Raw genomic sequence first — 19,908 nt, forward strand, 5'->3', positions numbered from 1 at the left:
GGCAGCCAATTGCGCACAGCAATGTCTCACAAACAGTCGTAGATTGAAAATGACCAATTTTTATTATTGTTTTTGGTTTTGGAGGGAATATTATTAGGTGTGTGGAGTAAGGAAACTTGCCCAAGGTTTCGCCCTCTGCCTGGAATTGAACTCAGGTCTCTCACTTGCAAAGCGAGTGCTCTAACCACTGAACTACAGGACTCCACTGTCCATGGACTCCTCCATGGACAGTGCTGTAAAAATATAAATTGTTGGATTGAGGCAATATTATTACAATAATAATCCTTGTATTACAGGACCTTATTACATATTCCAAACTTCTCAAAGTGCTTCACCGGATATAAAGTGTAGTGACTGTGTTATTTGGAGGAAAATTTGTAGGTAACTCTCAGTGATGCTTTCTTCCCAACATCATGAATTGAAAAAAAATGAGAAATTAACATTATATCATTATAACATTATAGCATTATATAACACTGCCACAGTGTTAAATTAAAACTGAAGGGATAGCAAAATGGAATGCAAAATTTTCCTGCCTCGGTGCACTTTTGTTCTGTGTACTTGAAACTTTTTAAAACAGCCCTCCAGTAATTTTTTAACCAATTCCCACACTAATATCCGGATATAACTCTGGCTCAGTTGGTACCCCTCTTGTCTCTGAGCCAGAGGTTGTGGGATTAAGCCCGACATTGACACTTTTAGCTCATAGACTAGGCTGATAAAAGACTGGGGATACATTGCATTTTCAGTAGTGACGTCTTTCAGATGAGACATTAAACTGAAGTCCCATCTGTCTGTTCAGAAGATTGTTGAAGTCCCAAAGCATATTAAAAAAAAGAGCGAGGCAATTCTCCCGGACTCCTGACTATCAATCCACCAATAATATTGATCATTTACTTATTGGCTGTTTGTAGGATATTGCTACTTTCAAATTGGCAGTGAGTTCATTCACAGAAAAAGACTCACCACTCCATTTTACAATATATTTTGTGAAGCACTTTGAGATTTCCCCCTCATGTGAAAGGTGCTATGCCAAATGTAATGATTATTATTATTATTATTTGCTTCATGCATGTTTGTGAGACATTGCGTTGCGCAAAATGGCTTCCACGTTGGCCTACAAAATAAGGAATCAGGACAGATACCAGAAAATATTTCTTTACCCAGAGTAATTAATAAATAGTTACAAGGAAGGGTGGTTGAGGCCAGGACACTGGACTAATTTTAAAAAAAACAGTTTGATGCTGCAATGGGAGGATATTCGGGTGGGTATTCTGGAAGAATAAGATTTAATGAGCCTTGTAATCAATCTTGTAATCTTGTAATTCCTATTGATTCCACTTCTAGAGCTTTCTGGCGCACAGTATTTCCCATCTTTATAATCCTCTGTGTAAAGAAATGCTTCCTGGCCTCAGATCAGGGTTTGATTTTAAGGCTGTGTGCTTTGTAACAACAGCAACTTGCACTTATGTAGTGTCCCAGAGTGCTTTAAATGGATCCTTCTACCATTAAAACCCCTCATCCATTAAACCTGTCAATTGCTTTGATTGCTTTAAACACCTCAGTCAAATCACCTCTTAACCTCTTCTGCTCGATGGAATATAACCACAGTCTTGCAAGCTTCGCATCATTTCTAATGCTTCAGTTTTAAAAATCACTTAATTTTCCTAATGTGATGAAAGGCCACATTGTCTTTCTCTTTTTCATGGTTTTCTATCTTTGAGGATTTCCAGCTTTCCTTATGTTCTACCCGATACCCATCCATCAATTCATATCAACCCAGCAGTTCTCTCTCAACACAAACAATACGATATTCTAAGATCCAAAAAGTTATTTCAACTCCACCAACTGCATGTAGTCAGATCATCTTTTACAAATAAAAATCATATTCTAACTAAATAATCCTTTGAAAATATAGGCATTTATCTTATTCACTAAAGTACTTACACTGACAATTCATCATGAAAGACAAATTCATGCATGTGTTAGATTAACAATCTAATAGACTTCTGCACAGTTTGCTATATGCACTAAATAGGAACAAGATACTAGATCTAAATGAAACTTCAGTTGTTCATGGATTTTGTTGATGTACCTTCAAGAAAATAGCAAATCTTCCAATGCCTGAGTTATATTCCACAGACTAATGAAGCATAATGCCACCTGCCATTCCTGAATAAATAGCCCAATTTAAAAATCTGAAATTCATTAACATGAATTATCGCATTACGACAGCAGATAGTGAGGCCATGGAGAATCTCTGATGATCAGTATACATTTTCTGCAGTTAATAGTATATCTCACTATTTGGATGATGGGCAATTATCAACCCATTAAAAAAAAACGTCCAAATGTAACCTTAAAAAAGACAATCAGTAAACTGAAGCTGGGCCTAAATTGTATGCACTTATGAGAAACTGCAATAGTTTTGTTTTACGCAGATTGGGAGAAGATTAAAACAGCATTTCAGAAAGGGCATTATCTCTGATGCCACCGAATGCATGCTGCCAGTCTGGCTCATTGGCAGGATTTGAAGGTGCATGGGGTTTAGGAATTGTTCTCACTCAGCTTCTGTCAACTCTGCAAGCCAAAGTCCTAACAGATTGGGTGATCCTAACTGGACAAGCAGGGAATGCTTGCCAGATAGTGCGCTGAATGGCAAGCTATGTGTTTTAGGTAGTTAAACTCCAGCAGTACCAGCTCTTGCCAAGCTGTGTCTAATAGCCTTCAGAATTCATTATGCAGGGTGCATTCCTCTAGGGAGATAGAGCTCATTCCATTATAGACATGGGAATTTCCATATGTAGGCGGCATCATATATGGCACTCTCAATCTGGTTTGGATGCTTTTAGCATGGTAATGGGTTTCGGCATGTGTCAGACACCCGGCTGATCCCAAAAAAAGCAGTCATGGTCCGACTTCCCATTCTCTGTTTGGAAATGGAGATGAAGAGTGGTGCTCCTGCATTGGGAATCTGTCAAACGATAAACTTTCAGAATATGATTAGCCACAAAGCTAGCCTACCAGGCTTGGACCAGGGACAAACAAAAACAATTGAAAAGAAAGGTGCTCCCATCTTCCAAAAAGTGGACAAAGAAGCTAAATGAAGAGGAAAGGTAGGAAAGAGAGAATAGGGAAATAAATAGAATTTAAGATAGGAAAAAGCAAACTCAGCACAGACTGCAAAGAATCAACCTCCAACTTTCCAGATATAAATATCTAGAATCACACACAGTGACCATGGAGCCCTCGCAAAACAGAGAGACTTTGTTTCACAATAGAAGGCAGTAGTTGGCCTGGAGATAAATCTGAAGGTTTTCTGTATCATATTTGATATTTCTGGTGGACCCAGTGGGTTTTGTTGAATATAAAAATAACATATTGTTTTCAAACTCTAACTATGCAATATTTTATAAATGAGTTCACCTCAAGCGAGATGAGAGATGAGAAGAAAATCTTCTCCCCAAAGACTAGCAGTTATTAGGAACAGACTGTCACTATAAGCATTTGATGCTGTGTCGATTAACTCCTTCAAAAAGGAGCTGTGGAGGTATCTGGTTAACAACAGGACTGGAGGCCTGAAGATAGGTACAGAAAAAGAAGTCTGAATACTCGATCGGGCATGGTGGGTCATAGAAGAATCATACAATATTTCAACACAGAAGAAGGCCACTCAGCCTATCGGGCCAGTGATGGGAAGATGGCCTGTTACCTGTCACATGAGTAAATTAGAAGCAGTTTGGATAGTTTACTTTTCAGGACAGATACCAGAAAGTTATTTATTTATGCAGATGGTAATTAATAATGAACTATTGGAATGTGCTACCAGGAAGGGTGGTGGAGGTCAGGGTGTTGGACTTGGTTAAGGAACAGTTTGATGCTGCAATGGGAGGACAGTAGGATAAGTATTCTGGAAGGTTGAGGTCAAGTGGGTCGAAGGACCTTCTACATCTGAACCTCTTTTAAATGAAGAAGAATTTCTGATAATTGTTCTGCAGGAGATAGAGTGGGTGAGGTGGAGTCTTCTCAAGGTAGCTTGTGTGGCCAGTACAAGGAGCAGGAATAATGGCCATTTTACAGTACAACCTTTATTAACTCCTGAAGAAACTTTAACTTTGGTGAATTTTCAAGAATTGCTGAGACTTTTTAAAAATAGGTCCTGTGAAGCACTTTGATACGTCTCAATGACGTGAAAATGCGCTATATCAAATGCAAGGATTATTATTAGTATAGGACAGTCTGGTACAAGGTACTGCTGATTTGCTGGGCAGAATGAACTATGCAAATCAAGTTAGTTATTAAGGAAGAAAAAAAAATATTCAAAACAATTCTCAGAGGACTTTTTTCATATCCTATTAACTGGCTGCAGTGCCACCGCAATATTTTTCAAAAGTTCTCATTGAGAAGGACCAAGGTCATAAGAACATCCTGAAGCAGACAAAGTGACTGAAGTCAGCATTTTTTTAAAAATCACTTCATTCAGGCAAAATTTCCAAGAAATTGCATTTTAAGTAAAAATACCGTGATTTAAAAATATCCTGTTAAAATGAAATGGTGTACATTTCATCATTCAATGGAAACTGGAAGATGTTCAAGATCATAAACAGCTGACAGTAAGGTAAAAAAAATTCCACTTTTGCTGTTATGCAAATAAACTGAAGCCTGCATTGTTCAGCAAGCGTTCACACGACTTCCAGTCTCAGCCGCAGACAAATTCATCCAAATGAAAAATAGCACAATCTTACATTTACAGCCCTTGCTTAACACTGCTCTATAAAACATACATTTCAGTGTGTATCAGCTTAGTTCACTCTAGCTCAGGAGGTTGTGAATTCAAGACTCACACATCTTACCATTGTATCACAACGTTATGGATGCAGCCCCACACCTTTCACTTCTGGGCCAGAACATTGTGGATTTGAGCCCCTTGGTATTGCAATAATCCAGACTGGAATTCCAGTGCATTACAAAGAAAGAGCTATGCTGTGCTGACAACCAGAACCCATGTTTATAGTGGGATAAACAGAAAAGAGGATCTCAGGAGGAGTTTAGAAAAGTACCCCATTTTATATGGGTTTAAAAGAGAAAGAAAATGTAAATCGAGAATGATATTTCATAAACGCCAAGGCAAGAGGATAAGGTCAGGGGGGAGAAGGGCAATTTTAGGATGGACACCAGGAAGTATTTCTTTGTACAGAGGATAAATGAGTGGGTAGAAAGAATGGCAGAGGCCATGACACGGGACTAAATTACAAACCAGTTTGATGCTGCAATAGAAAAGATAGTGTGAGTATTATGCAAGGATGAGTTGAAAATTAACCGAAGAATCTTTTTAATCTGAACCCCTCTTGCGAATAGATCCCTTTTTAGTATGATGTAGCAAAAAATCATACCTACACAAAGGTAAACAATTTTTACCACAGCACTCAGACAGGAGCTAGAGCATTAGAGAAGATTGCACTAGATCTAAGGAATTACTACTACTACTAATAATAATAATCCTTGCATTTGAAACAGTGCCTGATCACATCTTCAAGACATCTCAAAACGGTTCACAGAATATACTGTAAAGTGTAGTGACTGTGTATTTTGTAGGTGAAATGCGGCAGGCAAATTGCGCACAGCAGTGTCTCACAAACAGTCGTGAATTGAGTGACCAAATTCTTATTGCTTTTTTTTATTTTTTGAAAGGATTATCACCCTCGGGAAAGTGACCCACCAATCAACTAACAACTGGGTTCCTACTCACTGCTAGGTAAACAGTTACATATGGATTAAAGAGACTTGCCTAATGTTTCACCCTGCCTGGAAATCAAACCCAGGTCCTCTCAGTTGGGAGTGCTCTAATCAATACGCTATAGGACTCCACTGTAAACTGAATGTGTGTACAGCAAAACTCGCATAAGTCGGATCTGTATAAATCTTATAATCACCTAAATTGTACATCCAGCCAAGTCACATTCAATTTCCTATTAAATCCACTTAAATTTATATGCACTAGTCATATTAACCACCGTGTAACTCGTAACGCCACTACTGCACTTGTGTGGAAAGTGTGGGAATGTTGTTCATCTTTGGGCAATCGCAAAAGTTACAGAATAAGCAAAGGCAATGAGACAAAACATGTTTTCGCATTTGGTGTAAGCTCAGCTTTGTTTTGGTTTGCAACTATCAATGTATATGTTATTGTGCTAAGGAACCCGGGACCCATATCTCTTTTTATGAAAGAAACAGACATCCAATTATGGGAACATGGAACATGTATAAAAGTCAGATGTTGTTTTTCTCTGGTGTGCAGTGTGGGGAGCAGTATCTTGAGAGAGTTGTTACTACCGCTCTGCACCTCATATATATGAAATAAAGCTTTTTTGGATGTATACCGCACTGACTCCGTGTTGAGTTTTCAGGTCTTTAAGAGCAATCGCACATCGCAATTTGGGTTTAACACTTGCTGCTACTGAATTGGCTGCTGGCTCAAAATTATGTTTTCTGCGCCTACCTCAAACAAAACACACCCAAATGCACGGCAAAACACGGCAGCTAATTGCACAGAGCGGTGTCCCACAAACAGTCATGGATCGAGTGACCAAATTATTATTATTATTTTTTGAAGGAATTATTACCCCAGAACTATCAAGCATTCTGGGACACTATCCTGTTTGAGGGGCGATATATAAAGTTGTTATTTGTGTTGATTGTGGGTGAGGGGGAGAGAAAGAAACAGTGCATGAGAGAGAGCACAGAGGGAGTGAGGGGTTGTTAAGGCAGCATTTTGTGGTTCTCAAACAAGGCATCCGGCCCTCAACAGCCAAAAAATTGGACCACCTGCTCCAAGTACAACAAACTTTGTAAGACTTTAGATTCTAGTAAAACAGTTATGTTTTGAAACATGTTTGGTTGTGCTATTCATTGTACAGTGCAAGTGTTCTGCACATGAGGTACAGTACTGTGCAGTACTTTATATGGAAAGAATGGGCTACAATAGCTTTAATATACATGGGTTAAACATGGTACAGAAACTTTGCTTTAATGTCACCAGCCAGTACAACACTTATGTACTGTATTTGTTGTGTTAGTCATATAAAATTTGACTTTACACAAGTCATATATGATACGACTTATGCAAGTTTGCCAAAACTTATACTTTACATCAGTCATATTAAATGTTATGGTCCCAACTTATGTGAGTTTGACTGTATAAGGTAATTTAATAGGCGACTGATAAGTCAATTAGTAGCTCTTATATTGCTGCTGGCAGCAGCCATTTGAATCTTTCTATCTAGGTTTTAATCAGAAATGATTGTATTTTAGGGGTTATCCTTGCATTTGATTTATTTCATATCAGGAGCATGTCCCAAAGTGCTTGATAGGATATACTATTAAGTGGCTGTGCATTTTGCAGACAATCGTTGGTGACACTGGACGTACTTTACGACATTTTAAATTACTCCACATATGCCTTTATGGAAAACTGTAGTATCTCTGCACTTAAAAACTAAGCCAAGGGTTCTGTGATCAGCTTGTGAAACGTTTCATTTAATTCAATATTCTAAATAACAAACTCGGCAGGGGACGAATTCAAAGGAATTATGCACTGAACCAATTAAGTTGACAAAAGACTATCTGACGTTGTTTGATACTGTCTCCATATGGAATCTATTGAAATAATTTGAACCATAGTCATTTTCCTGCATAGAAGAAGGCCATTCGACTCATTGTGCCTGCATTAGCTTTTTTCAAAGAGCAATCCATTCTGTCCCATTTATCTGCCTTTGCCCCAACACACTTAAAAATTACTAATTTTTAGATATCTATCTTGTTCCCTCTTGAAAGTTAATATGGATTCTGCCTTGATCATCACACCTGGCAGAGCATGTTTTATGTAAAAAAAAAACTTTTAATCTTCCCCTTTGCTCCTTTGCTAACTTTTAATTTATTTTTGGCAACTCCAAAAGGTTGATGTAATTCACACAGTTGGAGATATTTCCATTCATTCGCATTTTGTCGTTTGGCTGCTGTTTGTAGGAAGGACATCATGGAAGGACATCACTGGCTGCCATATTTGGCTACATAATAATATTATACATTATATAGAAGTTTATTATTTATTTCAAGTTTAGTATCCCATGTTGTGGATTGTTCCTTTTTAGATCCTTTTCTTCCCTTGTGATTTAGGTGAACCATCCTGCCATTGCTATTTCAAGGAATCATAGATTTTTTCATCTGTTAATTTGCTTTATATTCATTCCCTAAATCTAAATTTATTGTCAAATTCAAATGAAATAGCTGCTCTTCTGGTGTGGGTTTTGGAAGATTGCAGATACAGAGATAGAACCTACAATACCAAAACAAACCATTTAGCCCAACTATATTCTACTTGAACCTCCACCCATTCTCATCACCCCTCCATTTCTTCCCTTCCACCATTTTCCTCTTATTCTATATAATCATAAAAATTTACAGCACAGAAGAAGGCCATTCAACTGATCATGTCTCCCGGCTCCTTTAAGAACAATCCTGCCATTTACCCATACCCCTGTAGCTGACTCCTTTTAAGGTATTTATCTAGTTCTCTTTTGAAAGCTAATATGGATTCTGCCTCAACCGTTGCTCTTGGTAGGACATTCCATATCCTAACCACTCTGTGTCGAAGAAAAATTCTTCTAATCTCCCTTCTCTCACCTGTATACAGGTGCAGATTAGCTGCTGTGTTTGCCTGTAAAATATTCACATTCATTTCTATCCAAGTGTTGCATAAAGTGGTTCAAGACATTAATTTTTGATGTATATCAGTTTGGTGTAAAAACCCTAACATATTATGATGGGTTTCCATGTGCGTCAGACTGACCAAAAATAAATGAAGTTACTATTAAAAGTTGTAAGTAATACTTACAATAGGGACAGCCATAGATTTCCATTCTCAGCCCAATATGGCCTTCACCATTCCAGTCCAGGGGTACTACGCGTACATAACGTGCAATGATTGGATGCTGTAAATCGTGCCGGACAACACTGTCTGAGTTGATGTTTCCAGCGAAGGCCTGTAGAGTAGTAAGGCAGAGAATTCAGAGTTAGAGATGAACTGATTTCAGTTGCCATATAAACCAGGTGTTGTCAGCCCCCTACTATCTTTTCACATTGTCTCCATAAAGGGTGGGTGGATGGATGGATGGATGGGTGGGTGGGTGGGTGGGTGTTTGGATGGATGGATGGATAGAGCTCCAATCTTTATGACACCAGGTCTACTTTTGTCTTAAGAATTCCTTCAATTCTAAGCAAAATGTGTCATTACATGTTGAGTAACAGATTGCCTGGTATAACACATAATGATGTTTTGTGGTGGTATTGAGAAGAACGTAAGCTACCTTAAAATGGGCATCAACCAGGCTTACCAGGATTTCAAAGGGAATGAGTGGGTTAATTCAGATATTACTGGATATATTTGGTAACTTGCCATAGAGATCTTGCCTTCAACTGATTGTGATTCCGCCCAACCCAAAAGGGGTTTGGACCCAATGGAATCAGTATCATATTGAGCATATCAAATGGTATGCTGTATCCATATTAACAGTACCTGACAGTGCAATATCCGAAATACGTAAATTAGTATTGTAATGAATCCTATTAGAATTCTTGACGACCCTCGGGAATCCACTCAGATGTAGACTGTGTTGAAGCCAAGCTCCCATCAGTTGACGTGACGTACTGGAGGCAGACCTCATTTGCTCAACTCAGAATCCTTATTAAGGAATCATGCATTCAAAAACTCCTGTTACATGTATTGCATATTTAAGACCATTATTAGGGTAGCTCTGAGACACTTGTTTGCATGAAGATGTTTATATAAATGCAAGCTGTTCTTGTTGTTATTGCCTACAATGCACGTCTTCCTGCTATCTTTTGAAATGTTATTCATTAATTGCATGAAATTACTATATGTTTCTAACACAAAAAACAAGGCATAACATTTTACATGTCTTAAAAAAGAACCGCTGAGACTCTCTTGATTGCTCAGCAGGTCAGTACTGCACATGATGTTGTACTGAGCCAGGAAACTCTGAGGCTCAAACCCAAATTTGTGCGAATTAGAAATCTCAGCACCCCAAGACAATAAGGGGGAAATAACTCCCCAGGGTTGTCACTCCTGATCAATATCTAATAATCCTACTAAAAAGCAGATTGATTCATACATTTGGGTTTGGATTTAATAGTCTCCTAACATTCACTGTCTAATTTCACACATTGAAGAATAGCCACTTGGTTGAGGTATTATAGAGTAATCAGCACCTAGAAAACTAACCAAGCCTGAGTCCATACCTTTTAGCAGAGGATAAGAGAAAATTGAGAGTGAAAATAATTAACACCCCTCTGCCAGCAGTTTAGCAACAACAACAAAAACAAAATTATATTTATAGAGCGCCTTTCACGTCGGGAAGACGTCCCAAAGCGCCAAACAATCAGGAGTCGGGACCCGAGCATGGGGGAGGGGTGGTGTAGGGGTGAGGGAAGGCAGGGAGGTGGGAGGGCGACTGAAGGCACGATTGAAGAGGAGGGTCTTGAGCCTGGCCTTGAAGTAGGCAAGGGTGGAAATGAGGCGAAGGGACTGTGGGATGGAGTTCCAAAGTGTGGGGGCAGGGAGGCTGAAAGCCAGGCCACCGATGGTAGGACGGGTCGGGTGGGAAACATGGAGCAGGCCGGAGCACCCTGAACGGAGAGAGTGGGCAGGTTGGTAGGGAGTCAGCAGGTCAGAGAGGTAGGAGGGGGCAACGACATGGATGGCCTTGAAAGTGAGGACGAGGATCTTGAACTCGATCCTCTGGGGGATGGGGAGCCAGTGGAGTGGGACGGGAGTGGGAGTGATGGGGTCACGGAGCCTGGTGCACGAGCGTACACGAGCTGCAGAGTTTTGGATAATCTGCAGCTTGTGAAGGGAAGAGTTGGGAAGGCCGATGAGGAAGGAGTTTCCATAATTGAGCGTTGATGTGACGAATGCAGCAAGCAGTAGTTTAGACTGAGACTCTTTAACTAATATTAGAAAAAAGGTCAGGTTTAACAATTTACTGAGCTGTTCTGAACTTTATGGAGATCAATATGATCAAACAAAGTAATTATCCCATCATCATGAATAATTCAAAAATATTAGCCTGCAAAGTACCCAAGCTTTTGAGGTCATTTTGCAGTATTTCCCAATTGCGAATCTGGAAGGCCCTGGTACTGACATGCAGGAATGCCCCCAAGTGGTCTATTTTCACAGTGAGATTCCCCCGAGTCGATGCAATACGTCTAGTTATTGAAGCTAGTCTACCTTGGAATTTTTATTTGATATCCTATTATTAAGGAATCCATATTGTGAATAATAATCATTGCATTTGATATAGCGCCTTATCACATCATTGAGACGTCTCAAAGGGCTTCACAGAATTTTGTATTGTAAAGTGCATTGACTGTATATTTTGCAGGAGCAAAGCGTCAGCCAATTGCGCAGAGCAGTGTCCCATAAACAGTCGTGGATTGAGAGACCAAATTATTATTTTTTAAAGAATGTTTTGAAGCGATTATTACCCTCGGAAAAGCGATCAACCAATCGATTAACAACCGGGTTCCTACTTAATGCTAGGCAAACAGAGGCATATGGAGTAAGGAAACTTGCCTAATGTTAAAATTCCCTGCCCGGAAATCAAACCCGAGAGTGCTCTAACCAATATGCTACAGGACTCCACAAGTAAAAAATATTAAAAAATCCTATTATTATGAAACCCATGTTACAGAATCCCATTATATTGAGAAATCCTATTATTGAATGAAGGAATCCTACTTTTAAGAAATGTACCCACCATCCCTTTTATGAGTAATGGTATGCAGCAATCAATAACCCTGACACCCGGCTACATTTCAATCCTGATGGACATCACAAGATTGTTTCTTGCGACTCATGAAGATGCATCCGAATTGAAGTTGGTTGTCGAGGCAGCACAGATTAGTATTATTTTAATGCATTTGTAGGAGGAAGGCAACTCTTCAATAATGAGTGGAATCCATCTCTTTCTGAATTCTGCTCCTGAGAAGAAGTCAGACAGAGCTTTAAAAGCCATTACATGATATTTGCTATTTAGCTAGAGGGCTACTATCTGAAGTCTCCAGACATACAGTTGAACACTTATGCTGTTCTGTTCAACATTTAACCCTTTGCCCAATGTAAGTTTTCCTATCAAAAACATATGGCTTTTAACACCATCAGTTTGGTACAATGTCACCAAGGACTTAAACTGACTGTGAAGAATTAGAGGACACAGACTCTAAAGGGAGAATTCCAAAACTATTTGAGTCACAGCAATGGTGAGTGTAGATTATCATAATAATAATAATAATGCTCGCATTTGATACAGTGCCTCATCACATCATTGAGACGTCTCAAAGGACTTCATAGAATATACTGTAAAGTGTATTAACTGTATATTTTGTAGGCAAAATGTGGTATCCAATTGTGTACAGCAGTATCCCACAAACAGTCATGGATTATGTGACCAATTTTTTTTGTATGAAGGATTTATTACCACCGGAAAATGATCCCCCAATTGACTAAAAAACAGGTTCATACTTACTGCTATGTAAACAAGAGGTGTGTGGAGCAAGGAAACTTTCCTAAGGTTTCCTATTCCCTGCCTAGGAATCAAATCTGGGTCCTCTAGCTTGCGAGGTGGGTGCTCTCACCACTACACTATGGGACTCCACAAGTTGACTATCAATCTCATACATCAGTGAATAGGGAATAGAAGGGTATGAGGGGGGAGCTAGGATAAGTTGGTGGGTAGAGGCTCATGTGACACGGACAGTGTTTATATTCCACATGAGCCCTCAAAACAGATTATACCTGAAGACTTGCTCTTTGACCATTCCTACGGGCACCAAACCTTTCTCCCCAGGTCAGGATGAAGCTATGCTATTGTTATGCGTTCTGAGACGCTACCCTCTGTGAAGGGCCCGATATAAATGCAAGTTGTTAGTGTTGAATGCAGTTAAATCCACAAAATTGGCTGAACCTTCTGTATGTGAGTTTGAATTGATTTTAGGATTTGCTCGATCCATATTTCATTGTTTTTCAACTTTCAAATTACGATTTTAGTCATTACCATTAAATCCCCTTGAATAGATATTTGAAATTCTAAATTTTTTCAGCCACTCACAGAACATAAATTCCATTCTCTCATCTCACAGAGCTCTGCAACAAAGGTGCACGCATTAGATGAGAAGATTTGTATGACTGAGCTGCAAACATAACCGATGCTTTATGGTTACTCTCGTAAAATGGTTTAACCTAACAGTCCATCGGCAGATCTGGCTGGACCATATCAAGACCACACCCTCACCTCCGCTAAACTATCCTTCTACTCCAAGATAATCTTGGAGGCCAAGGGCAATCCCGGGCTTTTCTTCTCCACCGCCAACCAGCTCCTCCACCCACCCTCTCAGTGCACGCCAACTGCGAGGATATGCTGAACCTCCTCAAGACTAAAATCGAGGGCTCCCACCTTCCGCTCAGCCACCTCTGCCCTTCCAACTGCTATCCTCCCGATCCCCTCCTCACACTCGGGCCCTTACTGATCCCACACTACACACATTCAAACTTGTCTCCCCCTCCTCTCTCACCACAATTGTGACCCATATAAAACCCAACACCTTCTCCCTCGACCCCATTCCTACCCCTCTCCGGACCTCCCAGCTCTACCTCCTTGCCCCTCACAGATATCATCAACCTTTCCCTGTCCACTGACACTGTTACCACCCCAATAAAAACAGCCGTCATCAATCCCATCCTCAAAAAACCTTCCCTGTATCCATCCCTGCTGTCCAATTACCACCCCATCTCCCACCTTCCCTTTCCTTTCTAAGATCCTGGAATGAGTTGTTGCTTCCCAGGTTTGGTCCTTCCGCTCCCACCACTCCCTCAACAAACCTCTCTATTCAGGTTCCCGTGCTGCTCACAGCACAGAAACAGCCTTAGTCAGAGTGACAAACAACATTTTGTCCGACTGTGACCAGGGCTCCCTCTATCTCCTCATCCTCCTTGACTTCTCTGCTGCCTTTGACACTGTTGATCACTCTATCCTCCTCCACCACCTCTACCCTTACCTCAATCCTCTTGGTTCTATCCTTGACTGATTCAGATCCTACCTCTCACACCATCTGCACTTTGTCTCCACAAACAGTTTCTCCTCCATCCCCTGCACCATCTAGTGTGGTGTTCCTCAGGGCTCTCTCCTTGGTCCTCTCCTCTTCGTGACATCATCTGCAGACATGGGGTCAACATCCTCATGTATGTGGGTGACACCCAACTCTACCTCTCTGCCTCCATCCTCGACTCCAGGACCACTGCTGTCCTGAAAGAATGTCTGTCAGACATCGTGTTCTGGATGAGAGCTAACTTTCTACAGTTGAACGTCAACAAGACCAAGGTCCTTCTGATTGGCTCCCGCCAGCTCCTCCACACCTCAGGCACTGACAGCATCACCATGGATGCACTCCACACCTCACTGAGCCAGTCCGGAACCTTGGCATCTTGGTTGACCTTCAGCTGTCCTTTCTATCCCACATTTGTGACATGATATGCTCTGCTTTCTCCCTTCTCCGCAACACTGCCCGGCTCCGCCACTGCCTCTCCCTTCAGGCCGCCGATATCCTCATCGACACAATTATTACATCTAGACTCAACTACGCCAACACCCTGATTGTCGGTCTTCCCAACTCTTCCCTCCACAAACTGCAGATCATTCAGAACTCTGCAACTCATGTCCTCACACCAGGCTTCGTGACCCTATTACACCCGGCTCCACTGGCTCCCTATCCCTCAGAGGATAGATTTCAAAATTCTCGTCCTCGCCTTGAAAGTCCCCCACAGCCTTGCCCCCTCCTACCTCTGTGACTTGCTAACCCCATATCAATCGGTCCGTTCCCTCTGCTTAGCAGCCTGCTCCACATTCCCGCCTGGCCCGCCCCACCAACAGTGGTCAGGCCTTCAGCCTCTCTGCCCCCACCCTTTGGAACTCCATCCCACAGTTCCTTTACCTTGCTCCCTCCCTAACCTCCTTCAAGGCACAGCTCAAGACCTTCTTCTTGGACCATGCCTTCGGCCACCTCCTAGCCCTAACTTCCTTGCACTCCACGCTCCCTGATCCCAACCCCTGCTCGGGTTCAAATCCCTGACTGTCCAGCACCTTGGGACGTCCTCCTGACATGAAACAAATGCAAATTTGTTGTTGTAGTTTAAGGTTTACTGTCCCATTCAATAATGCATCTTATCAGTTTTCAAGAGAGATCAGATGAAGAACCACCCACAGTCCATTTAATGTCATCGTTCCAGAATACCCACCCTACCATCTTCCCATTACAGCACCTTTCAAGAACCCTTGCATTCTGGCCTCAACCACCCTTCCTGGTAACTAATTTGATTCATTAGTTAGCATTTCGATAAAGAAAAACTTTCTGGTATCATTCTTGAAGTTGCCCTTTACAACTCTAAACTTAAGTCACCTTGTTCTACTGTCTTATGAAAGTATTGTCCTGAGTTTACTTTCTCAATCCCATTTAAAATCTTACTCACCTTTACGAAGACGCCTCTGAGACGTCTCCTTTCAAGACTGAATAGCTCTGGCTTGACTAATCATTGCTCATAGCTCAGTTGTAAGGTTGGCAGTTTAAACTCCACTTCAGGGCTTTGAGCTGACAGTCTTAGCTGACAATCTAGCACAGTAATTGGTGAGTGCTGTTTCATCTGACGTTCTGTCCTTTAGATGAGATGCTAAAACTGAAAAAACATCTGCCTGTTCTCCAAGTGGACATTAAGGATGAATTGACACTATTCAAAAAGTGAATAGTGCAACATTGTGCCACATAAATTGATTGTTTACATTGTGGCTGCTTAGGGAGCTTTCCTGTGCGCAGATGGGTATTGTGGTTGGCTAGCAAATATAGAGTCACTGTACTCAATAATAATTACCTGTAAAGGAGATGTTTTCAACATTATAAATGCTGTATCAAATGCAAGGATTATGAACATGTTTCAGTTTGACGTTGCTTGAATGGATCAAAGAATTTATCCAGTGATTAGCTGAGCTGTAAAGAGTAGGAAAGTTTCAGTTACGAAACAAAGTTGTGCTGAGAGAGCTGATCACAGTTTGGGCATTTGACTTTAGCATCACTAGGCTAAGGAGGGGAAACTTAGCTTTCCCTCACTTCAATGGCTTGTTTCCACCACTACCTCTTCATCATGTCCAGGATGGCCTATTCTAACACCCTATTCACTGGATTCCCCAGCTCCTCCTTACATAAGCCGCAGACCATGTAGAACTCTGCACCCATGTCCTCTCAAACACCAAGCTCTGAGAGCATCACCCTCATCTTGGCTCCACTGGCTCTCCATTACCCAGCGGATCGAATTCAGGAACTTAGTCCTCATGGTCAAATCTCTCCACACTCTCTGCTACCTCCTGCAACTCATTATCCCGACCACTCCCTCTGCTCAGTGAACTCCAGCCTGCTTCACGTCCCCTGCCTGATCCTCCCCACCATCAGCGGTTTGCAGCCATTTTGATCCAGTCCTCTGGAACTCCCTCCACCTCAGCCATTCCCCTACCCCCCACCTTTAAAGCCCAATTTTTCTTTTCAACCATGTATTTGGTCACTTTCCCACCCCTTTCTTCATTAGCTCAGGCTCTCATCTGGATGTGTGAAGCGCTCTGAGGCATCCTTGTAACGTAAAAGGTGCTCTGTAAATGTAAAATTGTTACTGATGTTGTTTCCTGGTCCTAATCGCTCTACCCCTGGAAGTGATTTCACATTTCTTCCAGAAGTAAAAACAGAGCATAAAGGTAGCTGAGGACATCATTATTAAGCAGAGTTCAAACGGTAAGCACTAAATGAACCAGGTAAGGAGAGCAAGTACTTTCCCAATTCAGATACAGCAGTAGCCTAATTAGGTAGTATTCTGACTGCAGGTATTACAGCGATGACAACAACAAAAAATTATATTTGTATAGCACCTTTCACGTCAGGAGGACGTCCGAAAGCACTGGACAGTCGGGCTTTGTTCCAGCACTATTGGTTGATATCAATACTGCAATAAAATGAAAAATTCAATGAGGTTCCAGAATTATCCTTGTTTTAAAGGGGTGCGTTTCCTTACAGGTTCATTCCAAAACACATCTTCCCTTAAAAGCGGTTCTATATAATTTGAAAAATTCAGCAGCATATTCCAATTCTTTAGCTGAACCTGGTTGGACCAAAGCAGAATATACACAGAATGCAATTCATCATCAGGAGAAGCCATCCTTCAAAGCCTGAGACTTTTATTTTAGTGCATTATAGACACAGTCTATAACCATATGATGTTAACAAGCCATTGATTATAGGCGCCTCAAGCAACGCCATGAAAAATTAGGAGCTTCATTTCTGTTATTGCACTGGAAGAACGTATCATTTGCTCAAAGACAAGAGGAAGCTTGACCTCCTTTTACGTTCACTTTGATCCTGCACCAAATGTTATTGCTTGCAGCGGTGATAGAAACTGGTCTTATAGCAGCTTGATTGAATGAAAAGAACAATCTGATAAAAATCGGGATGGGTAGCAAAAAAAATACATCTACTAAAGCTTTGCACACTTCCACCCAGCACCTGTAAAACGGGCCCCTGGATGCATATGAATTAAACAGTTACCTGATCTTTAATTTATAATCTGTACAATGGGGAGGAATGTGATCTAATGAGAGGCCTAGCAAGAGTAATTTTATTTTTCTCCCCAGGAAAAACACAAACCTCCAACATAATTGAAAATAAGGTAAATATGACATTTCATTAAAATGTAGGTCTGTTTAAGATCATTTCTTCAGGGAACAAGTTACTTGGTATTCAGCTTAGTCTAAGATAGAGTGTATTTGGCTATCAGCAGGTCTGTCAACTGATTCACTGGCATTCATGATACAGAATAATGATAATAATCCATATATTTGATATATAGTGAAACTCTGATAACTGGCCTCTGGGAATATCCGTCAAACCCATATAACGAGTCACTCATTCAATATCCTAGCTATTCAAGTACTTTGTACTTTCTGGATACTTTGGATAAGTAGTCAACTCTGATAGGTAGTCATTTGAGCTAATTCCCTTGGGATGACTAGTTATCAGAGTTTCACTATGGTGACCTTCACGTCGGAAAGATGCAGTGAAGCACTTTACAGGAATTATTGTATCCACTTATCCCAAGAGGAGAACCCTACTTTTCTCCAATATGTTTGTGTGAGTGTACATTACAATACATAAAGTGATATAGCATGGAAAAAAGCTATTCTGCCCAAATAGTCAATATCACAGTTTATACTACACAACAGCTACTCACCCATTCTATTTCCCTCATCTATACCCCTCTATTCTCATCCCCTCATGTATTATGTATTCTGATTCCAATTAACCTTATGATGTTAAGGTGATGGGAATGCAAGTAAAAATATTCTGTAAAATCTTCACAGAGCTAGGATAGTGCGCTGTTACACTGAAAGTTTCTTTCTCCTTTCCATTTTATCTGAAATTGCAAGTTGCAAGCATCTGCTACTTATAACTTTACTGAAAGTCCAAAGCAACCCATAAATCTAATGGTTTCTACATTGAAAGGCCTATCTTATTTGAATTCAGTAACATGATTCAATTTTGTCCTATAATGTTGATTTGCAGTAGGAATCAGCAGACCAAAGAATAAAACTGAATAAAAATGCATCAGATATTCAATTTCAAAGGCAAGGATGTATTGTATGTAATCCCAAGAGTTATGATTAACAGTCTGAAGGTGGGCATTGCTATCTTTACTTTTTGTTTGTTTTACTTTGTACCTCTCAAACTGTCTGCTTTTTACAGTAAATGAGAGGAATAGCGCAAGCAATAGGCCAATAGCAGTGAGGATGGCCATATACACAAAACACACACCTTTGGGACATGAATATTTTAATTAAAAATATGCTATGAAAAGCAACAAGAAGTGACAGTGATGCATAAGTGCTCCGTAGCCTGAACTCATTCAACTAGATACATGAGACACAATGGATCAAAAGGGCTTCTTATGAGTTACAAAAAAAATTCTGGCTGCTGTTCATTTGATCTTCACACGATTCACCCACAGAAAACATAATCACTGCACTTACAGTATATCCTATAAAGTGCTTTGGGATGTCATCTTGACGTCAAAGGTACTATACCAAATATAAGCATTATTATTGTCAGGTGGAAATGAAAAGTGTTCTCCATTCTAAATAAGAATACTACAAAATCATCAGTCAATCTTCTGACACAAATCCTAACTTGTTTTTTCTCCCCCTCCAATGCCCTGGTGGACAGAGATTCTTCCCATTCGGCTCCTATTAACTCTGCAAGTCAAACCCCCAAAAGGTGGGGTGAATTTACATGGACAAGCAGTGAAAAGCTTGGTTGTCACCAAAATGTGTGTTATACGCTTGGAATTGGATAAGCAGCGTGCGTTCTTCCAAGGAAACATTCTACATTCTATTCCAGACACAGGGAAATTTCCATGTATATGTGGCATACATATGTGGACATTTACACCTCTTTGATGCCATTCACACTGAAAGCTGCTTTCTCAGATAACAAATGAATGAGGCTGACTGTGATAAATCTGTTCAACAGGGAACGCATTACACATTTCCATGCAGAGTTGGTATACATATATTTGGAACTCTCAGTCTGGTCTTGATACTCTTAAGCAGGTGATGGTGATTCACTTTCCAGCCAGGTCCATCCAACTCAGTAGAACATTCACTCACACATACAACTCATTTCATAGTATATCCTATGAAGCACTTGAAACATTCTGCTGATGGAAAAGGCACTATTTCAAATGCAAGGATT

At 40.6% G+C, this 19,908-nt stretch overlaps 1 protein-coding gene across 2 annotated transcripts in view; it reads right to left on the reverse strand.

The window, feature by feature from the left end:
- LOC103187001 (contactin associated protein 2) overlaps positions 1-19,908 on the reverse strand; it is an 855,622-nt gene that overhangs the window by 486,553 nt on the left and 349,161 nt on the right. For both annotated transcript variants that reach the window (XM_042331730.1, XM_042331729.1), the window contains exon 4: positions 8,894-9,041. In XM_042331730.1, the coding sequence (XP_042187664.1) occupies positions 8,894-9,041 (148 nt within the window). The remainder of the gene's footprint in view (positions 1-8,893; positions 9,042-19,908) is intronic.

This window comes from Callorhinchus milii, unplaced genomic scaffold, assembly GCF_018977255.1.
Source record: "Callorhinchus milii isolate IMCB2004 unplaced genomic scaffold, IMCB_Cmil_1.0 Scaffold2, whole genome shotgun sequence".
NCBI lineage: Eukaryota > Metazoa > Chordata > Chondrichthyes > Chimaeriformes > Callorhinchidae > Callorhinchus > Callorhinchus milii.